At 49.0% G+C, this 18,653-nt stretch overlaps 2 protein-coding genes across 4 annotated transcripts in view; one reads left to right on the top strand and one right to left on the bottom strand.

Annotated features, from left to right (window-relative positions):
* Positions 1 to 5,625, bottom strand: part of myo1d (myosin 1D) — a 53,150-nt gene extending 47,525 nt beyond the window's left edge. For 2 of the 3 annotated variants that reach the window (XM_052072158.1, XM_052072160.1), the window contains exon 1: positions 5,615 to 5,625. The gene's annotated coding sequence lies outside the window, so the exon portion shown is untranslated. Of the gene's footprint in view, positions 1 to 2,006; positions 2,019 to 5,614 lie in introns of those variants that run through there. The other variant, XM_052072159.1, reaches the window with a different exon arrangement.
* Positions 5,626 to 9,981: 4,356 nt separating this feature from the next.
* On the top strand, positions 9,982 to 18,508 carry tbx21 (T-box transcription factor 21). The gene is made up of 6 exons (XM_052069260.1): positions 9,982 to 10,729; positions 15,607 to 15,761; positions 15,856 to 15,977; positions 16,356 to 16,514; positions 16,595 to 16,656; positions 17,433 to 18,508. Exons 1-6 carry the CDS (start codon positions 10,206 to 10,208, stop codon positions 18,199 to 18,201), a joined length of 1,791 nt encoding a protein of 596 aa, XP_051925220.1. The 5' UTR covers positions 9,982 to 10,205; the 3' UTR covers positions 18,202 to 18,508.
* Positions 18,509 to 18,653: the final 145 nt, after the last annotated feature.

Genomic DNA, 18,653 nt, shown 5'->3' with positions numbered 1-18,653 from the left:
TTATCCAGGGATGGGCCAACTAATTACATTTTTAATATGGTCTTTAAAACAAAAACAAAACACCAAAATGTATGCAAAGTATGTAACTTTGTGTATGTTAAAACCCACATTTTTTCTTCCTGGAGGTTTCCCAATACTTTTGTCCGTTTAGTGTACCCACACAATACGATGTCGGCCCGACCGCCCGTTTCAATATTACACAGCAAAAAAAAAAAAAAAAAAAAAAATGCTAATCGTCTTGAGGAGAATTGATCTTGATTCTGCTGGTGAACCTTAAAAACATTGATGTCAGCTCATCTGAGGTTTTATCAGTCACACGAGCACTTCCGGCCGATTAGAGATGCCGTCTTTTTTTTCTTTTTTTTTTTGCCCGTCATTATAACACCGCATCAGCAAAATCAATAAAAAATTAAAAAAAGGGATTGTGGGGGTTAAGTAACGTTTCGTGAAGATCCGAGGAACATTTCTACACCTTCCCCTCCTTTCTGAATTTTTTAAGGGCTATTTTGCTGCCATGTGTGTCGCGGAATGATGACATCACAACCGATGATGCAAACATCCCTCAGAAAATTTGAATAGCCGTCACTAGATTTTCCCCCTGATTGAGCAAAAGCAAATTCAGCTCAGCCATGGGCAACTGAAATGATAGGGAGGGGGGTAGGGGGGGGCACGCTTGTATAAAATGCACCGATAATTGACACCCATTGACTTCACTTGTCATGAATCAGACTTTTTCTCCGAAGCAAATTATCAGTGAATGATCTTCTGTGCCACCTACATGAAAAACGTGTGGTTGTGTGGACACCTCCACCTCTTGCTTTCTTTTCTTTTCTTTTCTTTTCTTTTCTTTCTACGTTGACTCAGGAGAACTCAAAAAGAAACCCAAGCAGAGGAACAAATCACGTTTTTCCACGACGTTTTCCCCCACTCAGGAGACCAAAACAGCTTTTTACCAGATGGTGAGGCAAAAGGACACAATGCTGACATCTCGATGTCACTTTTTTTTTTTTCGTTTTGTTTCTGTAAATAGTCCAACCAATAAACTTGCACTGAAACTCGCCTTCTCCGTTCAATTTCAATTAAAAACCTTCACTGGTTTCCATTTCATATTCATTTATAAGTCACTTGGGACTCTACAGAACTTTACACTCCACTATTGTTGCGCATACAGTGGATATAAAAAGTCTACACACCCCTGTTCAAAGGCCAGGTTTTTGTGACCCCCCCCCAAAAAAGGCCACGATTTGAAGCGCCGATGAATAAACTCCAATAAAGTTTGCATGCTCTAGTAGGCTTTTCTTGCCATATTTTGGGGTTTTTTTTTGCTTTCTAGCAGCAGCCTGATGGCTTTGTGCTAGTTGACACTGTTCCTAAATCCCCCCAACGTCACCAAAGCCACATTTTAAAAATGAGAAAAATACCTTTTGTGCTATTCACAGTCAAAAAGGAAACTGTGGCGGCTTCAGCCTGCACACCCATCAAGTTCACCGGTGGCCACTTTTGTAAATATGCATTTTCTGTGTGTGTGTTCACTGACATTTGATGCCCCCCACACCCTTACTAAATATGGCTCGTAGATTTTCAGAAGCAGGCCGCTAACCTCAGGAAGAGGAAAAAGTGATCATGTTCACCGCCCATCCGGGCCACAAAACCACACGAACCTGCAAGCATGGAAACGTTCCATCAGCTGAAGGCTGATTCCAACTCGAGAATTCGTTCTCCTTTTTTCAACGTTATTGTCAATTGATGGAGTTATTCCAAATCGATTCAAGAGCACGCACGAGCGGGTGTCTTCGGGCTTTCCCAGAACTTGACGGGCGGCGCGACGAATCCCGCAGCCGAGCAGAAAGTTTCACTTTTGCTTTCGTTCTTTGTGCATGACAAAACCGTGCGGTCGCTGCGTGATCATTTGATATCAGTCCAGTCGATCCAAAAGCTTTTGGGGGTGGCATGTCGAAAGTGTTCCTCCGCCCACTAGGTGGCCACATAAACCACATCAACCGCACTGAGCACACGTCACAACACAACCACTCCGCTCGACTGCGAGCGCCTCTGCCAGATAATAGTCATGACAAGAATGAGGAACCTGCAAGGAACATTTTCATTCTTTCAGAGATAAATAAAACAACTCTTTTTTTTTTCAATGGACTCTTCAGAATGAATGAATATTGACAAGAAATCAATGAAGCAATTACGGGAGGACAAGCAACCTTCACGCAGGAAGGCCGCAGCCAAGATTCAAACTCCCAACCTCAAAGCAGAGAAGCAAACGTGCTCAGCGATCAAACATTTTGACCGGACGTCACCAGAAGTGAACCGAGCGTGACATTTTCCGCCGATACATTCGCGACGTGTTGGTTCTGGCGAGCTGGCACAAGGCCCGGAAGCGCGATCGAAAGGCCGGTCAGAGGAGGCCGCGTCAGGGAAACACGCAACGCAAACAAAAACAACAATAGTCTGGAATAGTGGCGTCATACCGCGCCGCTTGCACGTCCTAATACGCGGCGGGTGGCGGGTGGCGGGCGGCGGGCGGCGGGCGGCGGGGTTTGCTTTGCCGCGGCCAGGCTCAGGCGGTGAACTGTATTTGAACCCGTGACCTACGGAAGGAACCCGTATTGATGACTGGCAGAGCACTCGCTCGTTCGCTCGCTGCAGCCGGCATCGCGTGGCCCTGGGGGGTGGGTCACCCCGGGGGGAGGGCGGGGGTAGTGGCGTCTTTGAGTTAAAAAAAAAAAAACATTGGACTGTGAATAGATACATATTGGGGTCAAAGTGACGAGTCGACTCGCTTTTTTTCCCAAAATTTTGGAGTTGCTCTGCAGATGTATTATTATTATTATTATTATTTTTTTTTTGCCGGATGGAACGTGAAGTCAATTCAAAGCGCTTTACAAAATGAAGCGGTTTGCCAGACGGTGAACAATGCGTCCCCCCCCCAAAAAAAAAGCTTCACATGCTTTCGTGTCACTCTCAGGCTCTGAAAGGTTAGCTTAATGCTAACAAAAGAATGCAAAACGCCTTTGACGGGCATTAGCATTGTGGTGTTATAACCTCTTCTTTTATTTTTTTCATGATTTATTTTTTTTGCGACATCATAATTTAGAATGCTATTTTTCTAGACTAGTAAGTAGTCGATGTATGATTTGACTGCAACGACCGTCGATAAAAAGTGGTGGGGGCGCGTCACCTTTGATGCAAAGCGAGCGCGGCAGGTACTCAATCTGTCAAATGGAGCGTTGGGGCCCCCGAGGTAGGCGGCAAGGAGCGCAGACAGACCCTCCCCTCGTCCACCGGTTTTGTGTAGAAGGCGTCGCGACCCGCAAAACTGCCGCTCGTTTATCCACGGACCGAACCCGAACGCAGCTGAGCGACGGCCGCCCGACCCGTCGTCATTAGCCGCCTGGCGGCGGGCGCCGGGGCCTTCTCGATTCTTCCTCGCAGGCGGCGGTATCACAGCTCCGATCTGTCACCCCGCGCCCGCCTTAATGTGTGAAAGCAAGACGTGTTGCGCCTATTAGCGCTTCTCGGCTAGGCTGGCACGCTGATCTCCCGTCCCCGGGGAGCCCTGCAATATGGTGCCGCATGGTGACCGCCCGCCAGCCCCGGCTGGCGCTGTCACAACACATCACGCGTCCCCGCCCGCCCTTCCGTCACCAGTGACGGCGGCGGCCCAAAGGTTTCCGTTGCAAACTTTTAACGCGGATGCTCGGAAAGCCCGAGCGTTCTGGATTAGCCCGACAGGAAGTGAGGGCAGACGTCAAGTCTGCTGACATACGCTAGCTTTTAGCGGAACTCGTCGGCAATAACCCGAGAAAAACCCGAAATGCTTGGGCGACACTCGAGTGACAATTAAGCATACAGACAAAGGATGGATACAATTGTTTCGATGAACTGGAACAAGGGGATTTGAACCACTGCTAGAAAACCGCAATTGTTTGTTTACATTCAAACTCGGTCAGCTTCCGACAAGAATAACCAAACGTGTCGCCTTTGCCAGCCAATAAGAATGCAGAAAAAGGATGTCTCACTCTTAAAAATGCAAAATGTGTCGTTGCATTCAAACGCACGGCCACCGACGCCACAAAGGCCGGCGGCGGGCACAAAAGGTCATGTTGACGCGCCGCCGTCCGAAAGGTCTACAGGTCCGAGCCCGGAGCCACAATGACACGGTGGCTCTCGGTGCTCGGCGGCCATCAGCGCTGATCCTCTGTGCCATGGCCACAGGTTCTGACCTGAAATTCGACAAAAAAGTCTTCACGCCAGAGGTGACGCCCGGACAGTCATGGATACGTCGTCACTGTGCAGGCAAGCGAGGTCGACGCAAAGATGAAACGTGGCGAGGGGAGGTGGGCCGAGGCGCGGGGGCTTGGAGGGTGGGCTCGGGCTTCATTTGATCTGTCGCGGCTCCACGCTCGAGTGACCATGCGCGCGTTAACACTGACGAGACCGAGAGGTGACACGTGGCGGCCTTCGGGGGCCCCGCCGCAAACGTCCACGCGCCGGATTCTACTCACACCTGCACCGTTGTTATTATTATTATTAGAAACGAGCAGTAGTGAGAAGTAACCATGGTGCTGTCTTGCAGGAGATTTTTTTTTCAGATATACGATAAAGTGTGATGTTCAAAGTCTAACGCAGTGGAGAGGTTACAATCTGGAAAAAAAAATTGAAAAACAAAAATGCCATACTCGTGGACACAGAAGAGGGAGAAGATGAGAGGCTTTAGAATTCAGCCTTGGGGCACTCCGCCCAAGGGGAACCGTGCTTGTACAATGTTTGTAGAGAAACAAAGATATATTATTTGACGTCCGATCGACAATTTCCTGTGGCAGTGATTGGAAATTACCAGTGGAGAGAATAGCACAAAAAAAAAATTTTGGTTCTCGCTTGTGACGGATGAAAAGTGTCAGAAAGCGACGCCCAAGCAGATTGACGTCACTCCGAGCAGCGGAGGGCACGCGGCGGTCACTGGGGGGCAAGGCGGCGGTCAACGGGGGCCTCGACAACATCCCGAGGAGGATGGAGAGGGGAGGTGAGGATGGCGGGTGAGGGGGTGTTGGTGTCGATGGTGTTGGGCAAGGGGGGGTGGACTTCAATAGCTGGGGCCACGCCACCGTCATGTCAGATGGTGTCAGGAGCAATCAGCGTAACTTGTAATTTTCTGAGCAATTAGAGTGCTTATATTGAGAACGCTCACCAGCTGACAAACACTGGCTTAAGGACTTCCTCACAGCGAGCAGACACACGCCGTTGCATGCGAGAACACACAATCGTGCGCAGAGGGCGGGGAAAAAAAAATTAATCAACACACTCGCATGTACACGCGTGCAGACACCACACACACACTTTTGGCTGGTTGAAGGAACGTGAGGCACTGCCCACTTTCATCTTGGCATGGATAATATCATAAAAGATATGACACAATATCCACTTATATTAATAGTAATTAATAGTAATATTAATATTGATGATGTCCCTGGCGTCCCCCAATACAATCTGTGTCAAGCTTTAACACATTTGAGGCTTGAATGCGTTTCAGGCTCTAATGCGCCTTCTGTTCCTCGCAGGACTTTCACAAAGCTTCAACATCTCTCTCACACACACACACACACACACACACGTCTGCCCGTGTCGCCCGTCGTTGCCGTGACATCCGCGCGAGCGAGTCTCTGCCCACGTCCTGTCCACTCGTATTGACTGGTCGCTCGTCACGGGCCGCCGTGCGTCTCCGCCTCGCCCGGACAGGAAGCACGTTAGGACCTGACACCGGCAGCCCACGTCGAGACACCAGCAAATCGTGACCCGCGGGGACTCAGAGACTCTTCCTGTAGCAGGCTCCTCCCACAAGGCTTAGCGGCCCGGGTTGCTTGTTTTTGTTATTGCTCAAATCAACATTTATTCATTCGTTGGTTCATAACAACGCGGCGTGAGTCCAAGAACAAGGAAGACTGCACTAGGAACGGAATATTGAGTGTGTTGGAGCTGAGCGTCCAATTAAAAAAATAAATATCGATATGTTACCAAAAAAAGCATGCTCAAGAGACAACTTGCTCTATGAAACAATGCCCCTACCAACATGGCCGCCACGTAAGCACATCTTTTAGCCTGCTTTCGTCTGCCTGTATTGTTTTGACTGAAGCCAAATGTGCGCACGTTCAAGTTGAAGGCTCAACAACACAAAGCTTTTCGACCCCTCCATCACATTTCAGTTTGCGGTGTATAAATACCGCCCCCCCCCATTCCTCCTCCCGGAGCCCAGGGGCTCAACTCAACCCAACAAGACCCCAGTACGCCACCATATCTCCCCTCCCTGTGCTCCTTGTCCTGATCCTTCACGCGGGCTTCCTCCAATCACCTCCTCCTCCTCTCATCATCTAATTAAGATCTGGGGCCTCGTTAGGGTCGCCCCCCCCCCTCCCCACCCAAGGGGTCCGAGGACACCAAGGCTGATTCTGTCTGACGTGACAAGTCAATGCCAAGGGGACAGATGCTAATTTTAATTAATTAAATGCAAGGGTCATCTTGTGATGAACTAGGGCCAAAGGGGGAGGCAGCGGGTGGGGTCGCTTGGACCAGCCAGAACCTTCCTCCTCAGTGTCTCAGCTGTTGCAGTTTTTGTTTTGTTGGTGAAACAACCTCGCCATTTGCTCATGCAAAATTTTGCGTGAGCATCCACTGCTAAGTTTGTCAATAGCGTGCCACATTTTTCTCAATATTGCGCACCGCAGCATCTCAAGCCACCTCCACCTCCACCGTGTGTCTCCGCCCCCTGACCCAGTTTGGGCATTTGATCCCAACTGGAAGATCAGCCCCTAGAGGGTGCGCCGTGTCAGCCCGCTGCCATGTCAATTGCCGCACAAAGGGCAGTCTTTGTCCCTTCACATTCTCAAGGCTTTTCCATTGTTGTTCGTGTGGTTGGAGGCGGTTGGGTGGGGGGGCCCAAAACACCAAAACTCTCAACATTTACAGGCCCTATAAAATTTGTTGCACTTAAGTTTCGCGGGTTGCCATCGCTAGCCGAGTCAACTTAAAAAGTTGGAATACTTTCGCCCGCTGCCTTCCTGGTGTCCATCTGGCGACTGACGTATGACTCAGAGTGGCGGGGCGTTTTAGCGAGCCGTCCTTTGATGAGGCCCGGCACAAATTAGCGCTATCTTTACCGGCGCCGCTTACTATTTCACAGCGGGAGAGTGAGCGCCGCTCCTGGCGGGAAGTTGGAACCTGGCATCACGGCGACGGCGGCCGCCGCGGCGCCGGCGGTCGGCAGCCATCACACGCGGCCGGCCTAATGCCGCTGATGAGCGCGAGGCCGCCGGGAGGGCCCGAGCGCCCCCCGGGGGTGCGGCCTCTCGGCATCAGGTTAACCCGAGTTGACAAGATGGGCCGAGCGGACGAGCGCGCGCAAACCGATGCGGCGAGTCATGGAAATAGCTGTGCGCTATGATAACGACATTTAACGCCAGGGCTTCTGGAACTTTTTGGCTCCATTTTGCCTACATATTACTTTGCCAGCGTATTTCCACAGAAGAATCTGCAATACAGCGAGTACGTAGTAAAGTCATAGTGTACATTATAAAAAAATGTAGCCGACAATTAGACACCGAATCAATGAAATTAGAATCATCTTTTTTTTTTTTTTTAAACGGATTGATTGCGTTTCAATTCATTTCAATGGGGAAACTTGATTTGAGATCGTCAAGTGAGCTGCGAGCTTGGTGCCGGAATGAAAACAGATTGCTTTGTTGTTTGCGTTTCAATAAAGTAACGGATTCGATTTCTGGATCGGTTTTGGATTTCTGGCGAGGAAAGCCAAGTTGTTGAAAGGCCTTCAGTCGGTCCCTGGAATCAGGGAAAACGAGGCCACCGACAAAGCTAACAAGAGCCGGCATGAAAGCCAACATCTTTTTTTGGGGGGGGGGGGGGGGAACGAAGAAACGGGCAGAGTGAAAGCCGTCGAGCAAACGAGGCAGCGACCGACTTGTCACTTTGCCCGGCGTCCGTCGGCGTGATCCGCGTTGACTGAAGCCCTGCGTTTGTCAGGCGAGGTGTCTGCAGTCAAAGTGCCACAGCCCTCCGTGTTGACACTCATTAGCGAGGGCCTCTGAGGCTCATGCGCGGGGGGCCAGAGGGCAGCGAACGGGGCAGGAGGCCACATTCGCGCTAAAAATAATTCATTCCTCCCGATTGATTCAGATCGCAGTCGACTGATAGCTGCGTGAATCAGAAGCCTGCTGAGCGGCGAGACCTCAGGTTGGCAACTTGTTGGCAACCCGAATGGCGCTTGCAGGGACTGGCCCGCCTAAACGCATTTGGACCGCCACCCGCGTGCGGACACCGCCTGCTTAACGATCATTAGAACCGAACCGGCATCCGCCCACACGCAGTCCCAGTACATCACTATGTTAAGTAAGTGTGTGTGTGTGTGTGTGCTGAGGTCACCGGTGACATGCACGCGGCTGCCAGTCAATCAATCATTCAATGCAAGCGTCATTACAGTGATTAGAACATCCCGGCCCGCAGCTTTGAACTGATCTGGATTATTCAATTAATTTGTGATTTTTTTTTCTGCTCGGGGACAAGTTCAACTGCACAAACCTTCACTCGGGACACTCAAGTGATTCAAGTCAATGAGGTATCCGGGGTTGCCTCTTTTCTACAGGACCTGGACGACAATGAAAGTCTCCATTGCTGATGGACGCTAAGAAAATGGCAGCCACCGTTAACATGCTAACTATTTAATGACGTGTGTAGCATGCCTTAAATAACTTGCAATTCAAAAAAGGTGATTTGCGTAAACTAAGCCCTTGTGGTCCATTTGTCTTCTTTTTTTCCCCCCCAAAGGACACTTAATGCATTCCAGTTGCGGTGGTTTATAAATGTGAGCCGAAGGCGAGGTCCAGAGTGACCCACTGTACGTAGCATGCGGCATTGATTAGCGGCTAATAATAGCCGCTTGTTGGTTGCTGAGGACTAAACGACATTTGCACTTCACCGAGACGCACAAACGCACCGCCTGTGAACTCTGCTAAGTGTTCCATTTTTTCTTTTTTCCCTCTTCGTTTGCGAACATATCTGCTATGTGCTTGCACCTTCTCCTCCTCCTCCTCCCTCGCTTTTCACAGCCTCCCCAAGCCCTCTTCACACCCGACCTGCAGATCGCTACGAACATATGCCGCGTTAATGATGAACCGGCGCCAGGCCGACACTGCGACAGGCATTCCGGATCCTTTTAACGAGGGACATTTACACGGCTGCTGCTGATGAGGAGGAGGACGACGAGGCACCTCCTCGCTTGCGTGACACCTGCTCACACACCGATGGACTTTTGAGGAGGCCCAAACATCAGATGTTCCCCAAAAAATAACTTACTGATTAGATAACTGCATTAGATGACGTCAAGCGTCATCAGACAACTTAAAAGGTGGACAAAGTTAAGATATGGACCTAAATCGTAGCACTCACTAAACTAACAAAGCGAAGCATGCTAACTTAGCATGTAACAGACGGAGGGTTCGCCATTCACTTTCTGCACCTGTTGTGCCCAATATTTTTTTCTTTGGTCAACCAGTAGGTGAATTCGGTGCACCCAACATCAGTTTTATCAGTTCACCTATTTATTTTTATTTTTTTGCTGCCTGTCTTTTCAGGCAAACGCTAACTTGTAAATGATTGACTACCAATTTTCAACTATTACGATCCAGGTGCCAGTCCGTGCGATTGGTTGCCGAATTGATCGATGGGAGTGTTACACGACGAATCATTTGTCATCAGTGGCGCGCTGGGCACTCTGAGCGGTTTTACGGACTTTATGTGGGGGTGTGCCCACCCACATGGGTCATAGGTGTCAAGACGTGGATATATTTCCTGAAGTCGCGGTTTGAATATTCAAACGGGAAGCATCTCTTCATTCGGTCGAGGAAGCGTCCGAGTTTGGCGGATGCGAGCAACTACACTCGAGTTCTCAGCATCACCCGGCGTGACGCGCGCGCACGTGCAGCGCGCGGGTGGACGCGTCTCGGCAATAAGGGCGCGCGCACTCAACGTACACATCACACACTTGAGTTTGCACGAGAGAGTGCAGCTTGCAGTCGGTCGCTCGGTCGGTCGGCGGCGAAGTCAGTGCGCGCGAGTCCCGCGTCGGGCGTCGGGCAAGCGGGAGCGTTCGGATGCCGACGCGAGCCTTATGACTTTAGCGCGGGCTGCAAATGGGCGGCACGGGTGGCAACCTCTACCTCGGCATGTTGAGCGGCGCCACCGAGGCGCACAAGAGCCCCGAGGTGAACGGACACCCGCACCGCGGCGGGGGCAAGGACCCGGCCGAGCTCAAGACGGCCATCCAGGACGCGCGCTTCTACTACCCGGACACCCTCGCGGGCGGCCAGGACGCCCTGGCGCTGCAGTACCACCCGGAGCAGGCGCTCGGCGGCTTCGGCCCCGCGCAGCCGGTGCGCTTTTACGCGCAGACGCTCGGCGGCTGCGCCTACGCGGGCGCCGGTTCGGAGTCGCCGCACAGGGGCGCCGCCCGGATGGGCTACGGGGACGGGTTCCCGTCGTCGCCGGACGGCTTCGGAGCGGCGGCGGCGGCGGCGGTGGGCTACCAGCGGGCCGCCCTGTACCCGCTGCCCGGCTTGCAGCTGTGCGGCAAGACGCAGGCGCTGCTCAACAATTATCCGCTGTGGGCCAAGTTCCACAACTTTCACACCGAGATGATCATCACCAAGCACGGCAGGTGAGCGCACCATCGAGTTGCACGCCGCGATCGAAATTCAGCAAACTTTGTTGATTTCATCACGTGCGTCCTTCATCCGAACGGCTCGCCCTGTTGACTTTGCGCAAACGTCAACGCTAATTACAATCTAATGAGTTGGAGACATTAGCTTCCATTCGGGGATCATCTTCCGCATATTCACTGTTGGAAAAGGCAAATTATTATTATCATGATGAATATTGAGGCCCGCGTGTGTTTGGCAAATATTTGAAATTCCTGATCATATTCCCAAATGCGAAAGAGACGACTTCAAGTTGCTCCCGAGTTGAAAAAAAAAGGTCAGGACTATCATGATGAGAAACATTTCAAGCTCGCACTTTTTATTTTTTATTTGTCCCCCCCCCAAAAAAAAATATTCTTCTTCTTATTATTATTATTCTCATACAATATAATGATGTCATTGAGGTGCACATTCTTGCTTTTATGAAATTAAGATGCTCCGGTGTGCAACTATGAAAGTGAGAGACATTCAAAGTACCGTCGACATTTTTAAATTTTCCAACACGTTTACTTTGTTAAAATACACTCGCCAACATTATCCAATTCAAAAATGTTCATGTTCAAATCGAGTTGATGATTGAAATCCTGACGACACTAAAATGATACTACGGGCGCACTTGTTTGGGAGAAGCTTCCAGTTCAACATTTGCCAGCAAAATAGTTGATATTCTTTGTCATAAAGGTGACTAAAAGTTGTTGTGTCAGTGTTTAAAATTATATAATGATGGAAAATATTCCGACACTTGTTATGCATATCAGAAATATTTCATATTGTGCGTTCGAAAATATCATCATTCACTTGACGTCCCATTTCAAGATCATAATTGTGTACAGTTGTGTCCAATTGATCATTCAATTTTAATAATAGAGAATTTTATTTTCTTTCCAAAATGTTTTTGAGGATACATGCAACATTTCATTTCACGGGGGGAGATTTGACTTGTTCAACAACACTTTCAGTCTGAATGTTCACAAGGCAAGGCCCCACTTTTATGGAGTTGGTCATATTTTCAAAGGCTCTTATTTAATAGCAACTCAAAAAAATGCCCCATAGGATGACAAATTTAATATGATGACGTAGAAAAAAAAAGAAGAAGCCGCAAACCTCAAAATGTCTCAAGTGTGCAGTAGAAAAATGTTCTAAGCAAAAAAAAATCTAACAATGGAAAAAGATGACAAAATAATTCTGAGACACCTGTGAGACTTTGAAGGAAGACATTTTTTTAGATTTTTTTGGGTGTGGGAAAATTTTCCTTTTTTTTCTTTTCCTTTGACTCACTTGAATCATATGAGAGGATGGCAGCTACGGAATCAGACGTGGAGGGAAGAGTTGAACAAAGCTCCAGAGACGGTGAAAGTTCACAGCCCTTCACAAGGTGAAGTACCTTTGAAGCTGCTTTGAGGCTTTGCAGCTCCTCGGCAACTGCACAGGCATTTTTTAGGAGTCAAAATATGAGAAAAAAAATCATTTGGGAGTCCACCACGAGCCGTCCCAACATGCAAAAGGACCACAATGTTCTTGGCTGACACTGACATCACGTTTTCAAGGAAGGAGTTCAAACTCTTTTTTTTCCCCCAGCACCATTAAGTATGAAAATTTAAAAAAAAATAAAAATGCTAATATGTTTTCACTTTTTGAACGATGAATCGACTTGAAATCGCAATTTAGTAGAATGAAATTTGGAAAATTGCAAAGGCTGCAATTTGGTTTAAAAAAACAATTTATTGTTTTGTTTCAAATAATCTCTTTTAGAGATATTGTCATATCTCTAAAAGCCATCAATTTTCAGGAAACCAAAAGAAGAAGAGAAGTTTGACTTATTTTTGTAATTTAATATTTTTCGAAGAACACGGTGACATCTAATTTGAAATTTTAGGCGCCCCAACACGAATCGAAAAGAAGTCAACTTGCCAAGTCAATATTCACTCGGCTATCACCGATCAATGGGCTGACTTGTGCAGCAAAATTTGTCAGCAACTAAAAAAAAAAACATTCAAAATTTGTCAATTCAACATCAATTAACAAAAATCTGCAAATTTACTGGTCACACAGAGGAGAGGAGAGGAACATTTTATTTGCACTGTCTGACATTTCAGGAGCAAAATGTCTGTCGGCCATGTCTACAATTCCCACCAAATCTAGTCATGACATTTTTGGGGCCACTGACAACAATTGTGGTCTAACTCCATTCGAGCCATTTTGCAGGTTTTGTGGCTCCAATAAAATCTTTGTGATTTATATGGCAGGCCGGTGAGCAGAGAGCAGAGATGCGGTCAAGGCTGGCTAACAAGTGTTGAACTGAAAAACACGGTCTTTTCATAATTTTCTGGTGAAGTGACTATGCATTGAACTCTTTTATATTTTTTTCTTTTCTCTGACATATCGTCACCCTTAGGGGAAACCACGATTACGATGTGGCCCGTGATGAAAATACTGATCCCCTCGAGAGAAAAGTTGAAGATAAAACTCTGAAATATGAAGAAAAAAAAATTTTTTTTTGAAGGTGTCTTCCCACAGGAGTTTCACATTCAAAGTGGGGAAACTCGAGTGGGCGCCTTTTTTCTATTTCAAGTCCTTATTGATGATAATCAACATGTCAGTCATCGTGAAAATATTTAATTTGAATATTAGGAAGTTTTCATCTTCTTGCCGCCCCCCCCCCTCAAAAAAAAGCAGAAGTGTGACTTCCTGTTCACACTTAGTCTTCGCAGAAACGGCGAGCGAGCGAGCAGGCGAGCGCCTCGTCGGACAGCAAAACAAATGTTTCCTCAAGTCAGAAGTCTTACACTCGCCCATATTGACCCCTCCCCTAAGCCTTCCTCCAATTTTATGTTATTTTGTATTATTTTCATAAGATGGAACACACAAATGGTACAGAAAGGACGCCGATATAGAAATAATGTATTTAAATGCACCCTGGGCATGTTTTTACAACATTTATTTTCTTAGGGGTCTTTATCCTTTTAAAATAATCCAAACACAATTAAATTTTACATTTTTCTCTAACCAACAGTTATCATTTCAGAATATAAATGAATATTTATGGCTCATGATGCAAACCACAGTGTAAAAAAGTGTGCAATCTAGTGGCAGACAGTGGAATTACATTAAAAACAAAGTTGAGGGGGTTGGGGGGGGGGGGCCTCCCTGGACCCAAAAGCTTTGCGAATCCCGGAACTATAAATAGCGTTCCGTGTTGGCGAGTGGCAGCAGCTGCAGACTGGCACGTCGCGGTCACAGGTGATCAGGCTAACGTACGCGGTGACAAGAAGCCGACCTGAGCTCCTGTCCACACACATCAGCGGGTGCGCCGGTGCGGAAGAGTCCCCCCCCCCCCCCCCTCCGCCCCCTCGCCCGCCGTCCACTTCCCCTCCCGTCCATTCCGCCGTCTGCCGTACCGGCCGGATTGTTCTTAAACATCAGCGACGTAGTTCCGCCGTGTTTCCCCGGAGCGATTCATCGCACTTCGGAAGACTGGCGAGCGTCCGTGGCGACGGACGAACCGTCGTTTGGCGTAAGCGTCAGTTTGGCGGAAGATCAAAAATCATGGCCAAAGAGATTTAACATGAACCCACAGTAGTTTATTTAATGTTATGTCGGCATAAAAAGCAGGATTTGAGAGGACCGAAAGTAAGCTGGACTTGAAATACAGGCCCGTCCTCTTTTCAGCCTTCTTTCAAATTGACTGTCAAACAAAGTTTGGCGCCATTCAGTCGCGGGCAGGGAAATCGCAGCCAATCTAAACCGGACTAAAATAGAGCAAAATTCAACGAACTGCAGTCTCGAAACCTGGTCTGCTGTACAAACAAAGTGTCTAGCCTAGCATCATCCAATCTGACTGATGAACAACACAATGCCAACTCCAATGAAATTGGTTATTTTGCCACAACGGAACGCGAGAACAACAGGACTCGAAAATGGCCGCCCCCCCAGGTGCCCGGGCAACCGGCGACAAACGCTTTCCTGCCTTTACACAGCTCACTTGTTTTGACGCCGCCAAAGCCCCCGAAGGAACAATTACATTCATTTGCATAAGCGCGTTTCACATTGAGCTAAGCAGCGCTGTCAACATGCAAGAGATTCACACAAATGCAATTAGCGTCACTCGTGGCGAACAAGTGCGTTGAAAACAATGAGAGGTTTTCCTTTTACTCTATTTAAGTAATACAAGCTTGCCCAGCTGTTTGTTTTAAAAATGCAATTTGCCCGCACCTGGCATTAAATAAAGCAAAGCTAAGCATGAACAGCACCAAACACACCATCTCTTCTAACAATCTACCACCTGTTGCTTTTACTTGGAATGAGAATTTTTTTTTTTGCGTGTGTGTGTGTGTGAGTTGTGCGGGCCAGATGTAGTTTCCTCTTTCGCCTTTCTGATCAGTTAAGTTGGCCTGTGGCTTTGATAAAACTATCTTCTGTGGTCTGATTGGTGTCTGTGTTCATTGAACCAAAAAAAAGTCAAAGGAGAAGCGTTTTGGTGGACTTACTCGTTTTGGAGCTGCAGCGGGAGCACAAAAGACCTTCCATTCCAATCCAAGCAAAGCTTAAAAAAAACAACAACAACAACAACAACAACAAAAACATCCAGATAGTCCAAAGGCATGGTAGATGGCTTTGATGAGGACAAAACCAGACTTGGCAGCAAGTTTGAGGTCGTCAACGAGGAACAGACCGTAAGGCGCAGGTGGGCTGAGAATGAGTCTGATTGGCTGTCATCAGGGAGAAGGGGAGGAGCTAAAGGCAGCAGGTGAACCTGCAAGCAGAGCAAAAAAAAAAAAAAAAAAAAGCAAAAGACCTTGTCAGCAAGTGTCTCGTGTGTATTTTGTTTTTTTGCCAGGAGGATGTTCCCGTTTCTGAGCTTCAACATCAGCTCGCTGGACCCGTCGGCCCACTACAACGTGTACGTGGACGTGGTGCTGGCCGACCAGCACCACTGGCGCTACCAGGGCGGCAAGTGGGTGCAGTGTGGCAAAGCGGAGGGCAACATGCCAGGTAACGATGGCAAGATCACATACGGGCCTGAAAGGCGTCTTTTTTTTTTTTTTTTTTTTAAATCGACAACTGAGTCATGTGGTGATTGGCGCAGGAAACAGGATGTACGTGCACCCCGACTCTCCAAACACGGGCGCCCACTGGATGAGACAGGAAGTGTCCTTCAGTAAGCTCAAGCTCACCAATAACAAGGGCGGAAGTAACAACGTGGCGCAGGTACAAACCCCGACTTGTCCTTATCATTTGGATTTTATTCGAGAGGTTCGATACCATTTTTTTCCCGGACCGATACTAGGATGAGTATTCACTCTTTGACTCCTCAATGGTATCGGTCGCAGCCCGTAATTTTTTTTGTTGATGTAAATATATTCAAGTGGTATCAAAAATGAATTCATTTCAATTTTATTAGCAGTAGAGATGATTTTAATTTTTTTTACGTCGTTTTAATTCAATCGTCTTGTCTCAAATGGACAAATGGGTGGACTCAGATTTCAATTGATTGATTTCAAAAGTGAATTTTTGTCTTTGTTTTCCGCCCGAGACTTGCTGAGTAATTTGAAACGTGCAACCCCCCCCCCCCCCCCCGCCACTCAGATGATCGTGCTGCAGTCCCTGCACAAGTATCAGCCGCGTCTGCACGTGGTGGAGGTGAAGGAGGACGGCAGCGAGGACGCCTTCCACGTGTCCAAAGCGCAAACCTTCGTCTTTCCCGAGACGCAATTCATCGCCGTCACCGCCTACCAGAACGCCGACGTGGGTCCAAAGTTTTTCGATGAAGCGGCATGACGTTGACGTGACGATTCTTTTTCTCTCGTTGTCCCCTCGCCTTACAGATCACGCAGTTAAAGATCGACCACAACCCCTTTGCCAAAGGCTTCCGCGACAGCTACGACAAGTCAGTGCAGTAACATTTGCTTCCGGTGCATATTAAAAGTTTACACACCCCTGTTCAAATGGCAGCTTTTCAGATCAAGAGCATTTCAAAACTTTCCAAATGAGTCGGGTGGCATCTGCCAACATTTCAAGTGCCTCCGATGCACCCCAAATCATGTTCAGATGTTCTGGTAGGCTCTCCTGACATTTTTCAGGGGTGTGTAGACTTTTCTATGGATAATTGTCCTGTTTTTTTTTTTTAACTCTGTAAGGCCCACATCCAAGTATGTTTCGTGATTGTGTGCTACGAGGCGAGCAATTGGTGCTTAGAGAAGATAAGCAGAGACGAAAAAAAAAAAAAAGGGACAAGATGAAGTCAGAGATAAGATTCTTGTTTTCATTGTGGTCAAACAGACAACACGCGAGAGAAACACGATAACACAACAAAGAATTGACGCTGCCCAGTCATGTTCCGATTCTTAAAAAAAGCAAACAAACTGCAAATTGAACAAATTATCTAACAGGTTTTTTTTAAAAATAGTAATTTGAGTAACAGAGTACATCAATTGGAAATGAGTGCAAAGACTGCTAAACACGTGACAATAGATCCCAATTTCAAATTCAGGCAAACGAAGCATATTTGTGTAAATTTGTGCACTCTTGTCGATAAGCTATTTACATCGCTGAAGTTTACTTTGTGGAGATACGAGATAGATGTTTGAGGTTTTGGGGGCAGGATGGAACAAGTTTTCTAACCTCCCCGCTTCCGCTTCCTCCTCCCCACCGTCGCCCACCAAGCTTGTACGCGGCGCCCGACCACGAGCGCCTCACCCCCTCCCCGACGGAGAGCCAGCCGCTCTTGGCCGGGGGCTGCTACCCGGCGAGCTACCTGTCGGAGCCGTACGTCAACCCCCCGCCCCAGGGCCGCTTCTACGGCCGGGAAGCGGCGGCGGCGGGCGGCCAGCAGCACAAGGACGGCCCCTCTGGCCCGGGGCCCCACTGGTACGTGCCGTCCCAGCAGGCCGCCGCCCCCAACCGCCTGGACTTGGCGTCATCCTTCGAGGGCGACTTCTCCGGGAATGCCCTCTACAAGCCCTTCCCCTTACAGAACCCCCCGCATCCGGCCCTCAGCTACTACCCCGAGCGCCCGTTCGCCTCCGGCAGCGTGTCCGCCACGGCGGCGTGGACCGGCGCCCGGGCCCCGCCTCAGTACCTGGCCAGTAAGCCGGCCCCCAGCCTGGCCTGGTTCCGCCCGTTGTCTTCGTCACCCGCGTTGCCCGGTAACGCCCGTCTGCACGCCGGCCCCCTGCACCCCGCCCCGCCGGAGCCCCTCCCGCTGGCCGACAAGGGCAAAGACGCGGCGGAGGGCGAGCAGCGCTGGCTGGAGCCGCCCTCGTTGAAATCGCCCGACTCGGTGGACTCGGCCCTGTTTGAGGGCGGCGCGGGCGACGCCAAGAAGAGGAGGGTGTCGCCCTACACGTCCAGTACTGAGAACTCGCCGCCGCCCAATCACGGGGCACAGCTGTGCGACAAAGAGGCCAATTACTTTGGCTATTATGCCCACTGAGCCACATCACTTGGGACCCCCCCACCCCACTGGCTTGATATCCAGCTTCAGCGCCACGTACTTTTTTTGAATTTGGCGGTTGTATCCTCATTATAGTCCAAAACAAAATTGTTCTCAGCAACTGATCATTTCACCGTGGTCTCTTCACCCCCCCCCCCCCTCCTACATTTCTACAGGTAGCAGGCTCAAGCTAGTACAAATATCTCGCCCGTTTTTTAAATTGGCACGAGACGGTGGACAGCCTGTACATTCAAAATGTGACAAATGGTCGCGCCCGCGCTAAATTGTCTCCCCACCCCGAAGGGGGGGGGGAGAACAAATCTGAACATTCGTCGGAGGTGACAGAACATAGAGGTGAATCGATGATTGGCGACAGTTACCGTAGTAACAGGAGGGGCAGGGAGGATGGGCCGGGGGAGCGGGGGGCGGGGGGGGGGGGGGGTTATCGCCAT

This window comes from Hippocampus zosterae, chromosome 7 (genome assembly GCF_025434085.1).
Source record: "Hippocampus zosterae strain Florida chromosome 7, ASM2543408v3, whole genome shotgun sequence".
Taxonomy (NCBI): domain Eukaryota; kingdom Metazoa; phylum Chordata; class Actinopteri; order Syngnathiformes; family Syngnathidae; genus Hippocampus; species Hippocampus zosterae.
This window is presented reverse-complemented; position numbering and strand designations above follow the sequence as displayed.